Here is a 6870-nt window from a genome sequence, read left to right as displayed (position 1 = left end):
ACTGCCATCGACTACTGATCTAGAGAGCTCGTTTACTTGTGGTTTTGGCGGGAAAAATGATATATTCACTAAATGTTTGAATGAATTGGAAAACTGTTGTATTGTTGGGCCAAAAGGTGGAGATGGGTGGTTAACTGGTTATACGGCCGATGCAGTCACCACCCGCAGCTTCCAGCGCCCACTCCTCCCTCTCCCCCGACGCCGACGGCCACTCAACGCTTTCGCTCCACCCAAACCCAATCGAGCCGACGGCCACCTCCAGCTCCTCCGCCGCCGTCTCCCCCACCTCCGACCACCACCACCCTTCCCTGCGACGCACCCTCCGCTTTCGAGCTCTCTGTCTATCTTTCCTTGATCTCTCACAGCGCCTCCCCCAATTCCCACCGCTGAACCCTCCCCCCTCGCAGCGACGCTCCACCTACCCGCCGCCAAGGTTCGGCGCTGCCCGGTAGAGGTCGAGCGTCTCCAAGACCGCAACTTTCCCCGCGGATCCCGAAGGGGACGGTCGTTCCATGGCGTCTTGGCCGAAGTCGCTCCGTCCGCGCCGACCGTGCCTCTTCTCCAACCGGCGGCTGTTCCCCTAAATCCGTAGCAGCGCCGTTGTTCCCGGAAAACCCCGCGCGAGCTGGACCCCGGTGACTCGATGCGGGATCTGGCCATGGACGCGGACGACGGCGCAGAAGGGAAGAAGGGGGACGGTCTGGGCATGCGGAGCCCGGCAAGCTCGGCTAATAGGTGCCCCCGTTCTCCAGCTCGAGGTATATACGTCGACCACGATGGCAAACGGTTTCTTTTCCCCTGTTCTTCTGTGCTCCAGTTGTTAATTAGTGCGCCATAATTTGTAGACCTACTATCCCTTGGGTGGAAGTGACCGAGGACACCCGGCACGAAGCAAATGACAGAGTAGCTGGGTCCGGCCCAGCCGTTCTGTCTCCGGCACTGCTGTTCATGGCTTCCCGCGCCTTGTGGGCGGTGGCAGGTTTGGTCGGCCCCCTCGACTACCCGCCGTGACGTTCGGCCTCTGCTACGCCCCACGCCGGTGAGCTTCTCGGGTCCACTTCTTCCTTTTCTAACGTGGTGTATGCTATCACGGAAATTGAGGCGTGGGATTCTGTTTGGTTGCAATTGCCCAGATTTACTTGGTGTAATCTTGTTGCTGTCAGAAATGAATATGCAGTTCCGCATCATTTTAAATCAGTTGGCTGCAACGGCACCTTTAATCTAGTGCTAGTGGCTATGCTCAGCTAGCTTCTAGGTGGAAGTACCATATCTAAAGCCAGTTATTCATCCTTGTACATGAGATTTTACCAGTGGCTTTCTTTCAGTTGCATACACCTGATACTTGATGATTTATTCGGACTAATATATGATCAGCAATGTTGTTTCTCAGCTCATTTTCGGACCATTAGTTTATAGCTTTTAGATGCATTGAGCTACTGCCTAACATTTTTGCTGGATGTCCTCAAAGTGACTACTGCCTCTAAACATAACATGTATGTGGATGCAGTGTGCGTTCATGTTTTAGTAATTGCATGGCTCTGGGCATGTGTAATTGATGATGAAGTTGATTTATAATGATTATCTGGGATGCTTGAATCCTCTCGAAACTGCCTCTAAACTTTACCTGTATTTAGCTGCAACTCTGTTGGTTCTAGCTAATGAAATTATTGTGTGTACTGAATCAGACTTAATCAAGTTAGTTTTAATAATCTGTTGTAGTAAGTGGAAACCGACAATTCCAGGGGCTTCCATTTTGACAGATGTGTTATGGATTAATGTTCACTCAAGTATTTATCTCCTTACAGCTCAACCGCCTCTTGTACTGCTACGGCAGGATCGGGCACATCAACATGAAGTCAGGTTGCCCTGATGCCCCCACTACTCTCTTCCTTCTGCCTCTGTTTAATTACATGATTATTTGCACTGCCAATTTGATAATATGGGGCAGGTCTGCTAGTGTCTCACTAGTTTTTTGTAATTAAATTTTTATCTATTAAAGAATAAGTCTTTGCGACGAGGAAGCAATGATTGTAGCATATCCGTCTTCACGTCTGCAGCTTATAGCATCTCGTTTGAAGAAGAAGCTGCTACCTTTTTTGTTTGAAGAATGAAGAATTTGTTAACGCCGATGTCTCATGCGTAGCCTGTATGTGCGAACAGGGTGACATGTTGTTTCTGAAAGACAAAGATGGGCACCTGTACCTACCACTGATGTGTAGTGGCAAGGAGTGTGTTCCGAAGCCTGCTACCGAAGTTCTGGTGAGTTGTTGGTTCATCCCTTAAACCAGAAGACGCAAATGGCATCTGCTTGTTGGCTTGTTTTTGTTGATTTTTACTTGCTCTTGTTGAATTGTTTCCTGACTTGGAAAATGCTGCTTGCTTTATCGGTTTCTAATTTGAATGAGAAATAATCCTGGGTTCCCGGTTGTTTTAACATAAGCTCGAAAATGCTCATTGGATGTACCTTGCATGCTCGACATTTCTACGGGATAGATGAGTATGAATTGACGCTGTATGTGTGCAGTAAATCTATGCATGCTATTTATTTGGCTCTTTTAGGATGATGATGTTGTGTATGTTGGCAGGTATAAATTTGGCTCGTGGAAGCAAATTTAGCATGTACGCTTGATTGTAGGTGTAGGCTGGTAGCTGAAAAATGCACAAAGTAGGATAGCATACCCCCTGTTTTGGTTGATCAAATTTAGATTGAAAGGAATAAACAAGTGTCGATAGTCATTTTTGTATTTCCAGTTGCAATAGCTGTGTGTCGAGCCCAAGGGATAGTGCCTGAAATTTATGTTATCTGCAGGTGGTTGTCATTTCCAGCCTCATGTGGCTCGCCTTGGTCTGACTAGAGGATATGTCGCGCGGCTTGCCTCCGGCACCGGCACCTGCAACCGATGGAGTGCCAAGGAGTAGGTTGTGCCTGCGATCAAAGTTTCGGTGAGGCCTCCCTTAAACCAGACGATGCAAATGAACAGGGGGTTGATTTGACTTTTACATCCTCTTGCTGAGTTGTTTCCCGATGCTGCTAGTTTTATCGGTTTATTGTTTTAATAAGGAGAGAACGTCCCTGCTTCTTTTAACAAAAGCTCGAAAATGCTCACCAGGTGTACCTTAAATGCTTTACATTTGTATGCTCGTGGTAGGTGTTTTGCATATACCTCCTGTTATGACTTATTAAATGTGGATTGAAACGAGCGAAAAACAAGTGTCGGTTGTGTATTTTCAGTTGCAATATCTAGCCGTGGGTCCAAGTGGAAGGTATAGTGTCTGAATTTGTTGTTGTTATATATCTGCAGGTGGATCTGCTCTGTCCTTTGGAGGCTGACGGGGCATGCGGTGCGGGGCTCGTCTCGGGTTGATTTGAGTTTGCAGTCTTGTCTGGTGATGTGAGGATATTTGATGGCGTCTTGACTCGGCCTGCTATTACAGAAGTTTTTTTTTTTCCTTTTGCAATATAGTGTGTTTGGAGCAAGCAAGCAGCACCACTTCTGTAACCACCGTGAATTGCACATTTTTTGAGAAGGTACCACGCGTCCATTCATATTAGCAACCGATTACAACGTGGAAACAACACGAACACTCCAGAACAACAGCTGTTCCGACACTTTGCACAAAAGACCTCACAAAAAGAAAATTACACATTGGCCCTTGAGATCTTTGTGCAGAACGCCATCGAGCATCTCCCTCACCGCCGCCGTTGAGAACGCAGGACGGGAAAGAGATGAAACCAGCGAACCTTGACTCGGAGAAGCTCCCTCGCAGACGCCGCTGCTTTGTGGACCTCTAACCGTACCCACCGAGCACGGCGGAGTTGCCTTCTTTGGGGAACATCGGCCGGGGAGAGCCCTGAGCTTGTCCGAGTCGCGCCGCCGCCGGAGCCAATCGACAGAGTCGATGGAAAACCGCGACGCCGCCCATCCACATCCACCAAGCCCGCATCGGCGACAGTAGGCCCTGGAGTGAACTGGCCCTTGATGCTAGCGCAACTCCTGTACAGATCCTCCCTAGCTCCATGGCGGCGTTGGAGTGAGCGCTGTCATGACGGCGAAGCCGAAGGAAAAAATCCACAAGGGAGTTGGCGCCGCCGCCATGCCGACCCCCCGAGGAACCCTACTCCCATGGATACGCCAGATCCACGGGCACACACGGCCTCCAGCTCTCCGACGCCACCAGGGAAGGCGTCGTCGCGATGGGGATTGAGTTGAGGCTCCTTTATTCCTCCCGGCGTCGCCTCCACCACCACAACGCCGCCGGTTGACCCATCGACCCTACTATCTACAAGCCAGATCCGCAGATCCGCGGTTCCCCCACTCTCCCGCCGCCGAGGCAGCCGGTGGAGAGTGAGGGAACCGGCGGTCTAGCAGGCGGAGAAACTAGGGAAACTTGGCATCTCCTTTTCGCCTCTCACGGGTACTGTAGCGAGGAGAAGGGAAGAGGAAAGCAGAACTGTCTCCTTGTGCCTGGTGTTCCACATTTTTTGAATTATGTAAGCCTGTGTGAGATGGAGTGGGATCCTCGTTCGAATTTGTGTTGTGAGTTTGTGTATACGTAGCTAGAGCCGTGCTGACGTGCATCTTATAAATTTGCTGTGTGGTATAGTTGTCCAATAAATCGAAAAGTTGATGCCATTCTTTTTTGTAAAAGAAGACGTTTTAGATTTGTGTAAATTTGAATGTATGTACGCTTTGCGTATAGATACATTGGAATGTAGACAAATCTGAGGCAGTGTTATAGAAAATATATTATTAGTATATTGACTAGTTTTGTGTTAGGAAACTCTTTCCGTCCTTTGTTTTATTTTATTTCATTTCAAACACCCGAGTCAGCATTGGTCAAGGGATGTGACGTGCATAGTTTGTGTGGTTCGAAGTAGGGGTGGCCATTCGGTCATGACCGAAAATTCGGTTTTGGTATTTCGGTCTATTTCAAATTCGGTCAGAAAAAAATGAAGACCGAAATATACTTGCTACTTTTACTACCCGACAAATTCGGGTACCCAATAATTCGGGTTCGGGTTCGGTCATGACCGAACAGTGTGGCCGATGTTGTCAACACAAAACTTAGACATTATTTAGTAAATGATTGGCAACATTTTAGATGTATTTTGGATATTTTTTCATTGCATATATAATTATCAATTGGCACGAATAAATATTCAGCAATCTAAACAAATTCAAGCCTTCAGCAGCCGCTCCAGCTTTTCTCATCCGCGCGGTTCCAGCTGTCGTGCACGCTTGGCGGTCGTTCCAGCGGCTGCTTCATCCATCCACCGCCGGATTGGCGGTTCTCGTTATTTGACCTGGCGCATATTCATTAGCTGATGGGCTTAACATGGTCAAGCCCACACTAGCAGCAACTGGGCCTATTTTACGCTCCTCTCTCTCTCCCCGGCCGCACGCGTCGACGACACGCCGATGGAGAAACCGGAAGCAGCCACGGTGGCGCCGGAGGCCGGCGCCGGCGACGACGCCGACGGGTACCGCATCCGGCCGCTCGAGCTCGGGGACATCTCCAAGGGCTTCTGCGACCTCCTCGCGCAGCTCTCCCCGTCCGCGCCGCTCACCGAGGACGCCTACCGCGCCCGCTTCGCGGAGCTCGCGCGCCTCGGCGCCGACCACCTCGTCCTCGTCGCGGAGCACGCCGCCACGGGCCGCCTCGCGGCGGCGGGGGCGGTGCTCGTGGAGCGCAAGTTCATCCGGCGCTGCGGCACCGTGGGGCACGTCGAGGACGTGGTGGTGGACGCCGCCGCGCGCGGCCGGGGCCTCGGCGAGCGAGTCGTGCGCCGCCTCGTGGAGCACGCCAGGGGGAGGGGGTGCTACAAGGCCATACTGAACTGCACCCCCGAGCTCAAGGGGTTCTACGCCAAGATCGGATTCGAGGAGAAGAACGTCCAGATGGGGCTCTACTTCTGATCTAGGTTCCGCTTTCTCGGATCTCTTCCTGGTGATGTTTACTACTAGTAGCTGTTGACTTATCGATGAAATGTGATTGGAATTATTATTTGTGCTTTTATGGCTTGATGATTTGAACAATTGTCTTGGTTAAAGATTTGCAATCTATCAAAGTAGCAATCCTTGCTGCTTCCATGAACTTGTGATGACTGTGGCTTGCACTGGCATTGCCGTTTATAGCTAATCACGTCAAAATGAGCTGCACTTTTCTCATTCTGATGAATACAGCTTGATGTAGTTACACTGAGATCCAAATAATCGTTCTCATGATTGCATATGATTTTCACTTGAGGTGCTAAAAGCAATCTTAGAACATCGCAATAATAGAGAAATCACTACCTCCGTTTGTAATTGTTGTAACAACATTTTCACTGCACGTTTGTAATTCTAAAATCAAGTATGCAAAATAGGTAAGCAAATTATGTCTAACTGTTTTTGGACATTGGTGCTTGTAAAGAAAAAAAAGGAATGGGCTTAATATTTGAAGACTGGTGAACGTGTAACTGTACAGGACATTGTTATTTTGGTGGATGAAGATTATTTTTTACCATAAACTCATGGTCGGTTGAATGAATGTTCACTGCGGCAAAAATATTAGCACAGGTAGGACTGTAGTTACCCTTTTTTTTTTTGGGTACTGCTCAGAAACAGAAAATATTGTCTGGCTATTTAAGATATTTATATGGTTGTAACATTAATTCTGAAGGTGTCTGCAAAATGGGCTGTAGTATGTATTTCTACATGTCCTTTAGTATTTAGAGGAAACTGTGTACTTATTGCTCTAAATATGTTTGGGATGCTTCATTCTTTGTCACACTGCATTTGTTTTATCTTTTAATGATTTTTTTAATGTGATCATCTAAAGTAATATGCTCATTTGAATTTTTGTAATTCGGCTTTTGGTGATGAGATA

At 48.4% G+C, this 6870-nt stretch overlaps 1 protein-coding gene and 1 long non-coding RNA gene across 4 annotated transcripts; both read left to right on the top strand.

Annotated features, from left to right (window-relative positions):
* Positions 1 to 541: 541 nt before the first annotated feature.
* On the top strand, positions 542 to 3613 carry LOC139831097 (uncharacterized). 3 transcript variants are annotated; one of them, XR_011745582.1, is made up of 6 exons: positions 542 to 758; positions 846 to 1039; positions 1806 to 1860; positions 2161 to 2259; positions 2810 to 2943; positions 3303 to 3613. It is a non-coding gene; the product is annotated as an uncharacterized lncRNA (long non-coding RNA). The 3 variants fall into 3 exon arrangements; XR_011745583.1 differs by having other exon boundaries at positions 2058 to 2259; XR_011745581.1 differs by having other exon boundaries at positions 1806 to 2259.
* A 1771-nt stretch (positions 3614 to 5384) lies between these two features.
* On the top strand, positions 5385 to 6096 carry LOC127302090 (glucosamine 6-phosphate N-acetyltransferase 1). The gene has a single exon (XM_051332454.2). It carries the CDS (start codon positions 5421 to 5423, stop codon positions 5916 to 5918), a length of 498 nt encoding a protein of 165 aa, XP_051188414.1. The 5' UTR covers positions 5385 to 5420; the 3' UTR covers positions 5919 to 6096.
* Positions 6097 to 6870: the final 774 nt, after the last annotated feature.

Source organism: Lolium perenne, chromosome 5 (assembly GCF_019359855.2).
Source record: "Lolium perenne isolate Kyuss_39 chromosome 5, Kyuss_2.0, whole genome shotgun sequence".
Taxonomy (NCBI): domain Eukaryota; kingdom Viridiplantae; phylum Streptophyta; class Magnoliopsida; order Poales; family Poaceae; genus Lolium; species Lolium perenne.
This window is presented reverse-complemented; position numbering and strand designations above follow the sequence as displayed.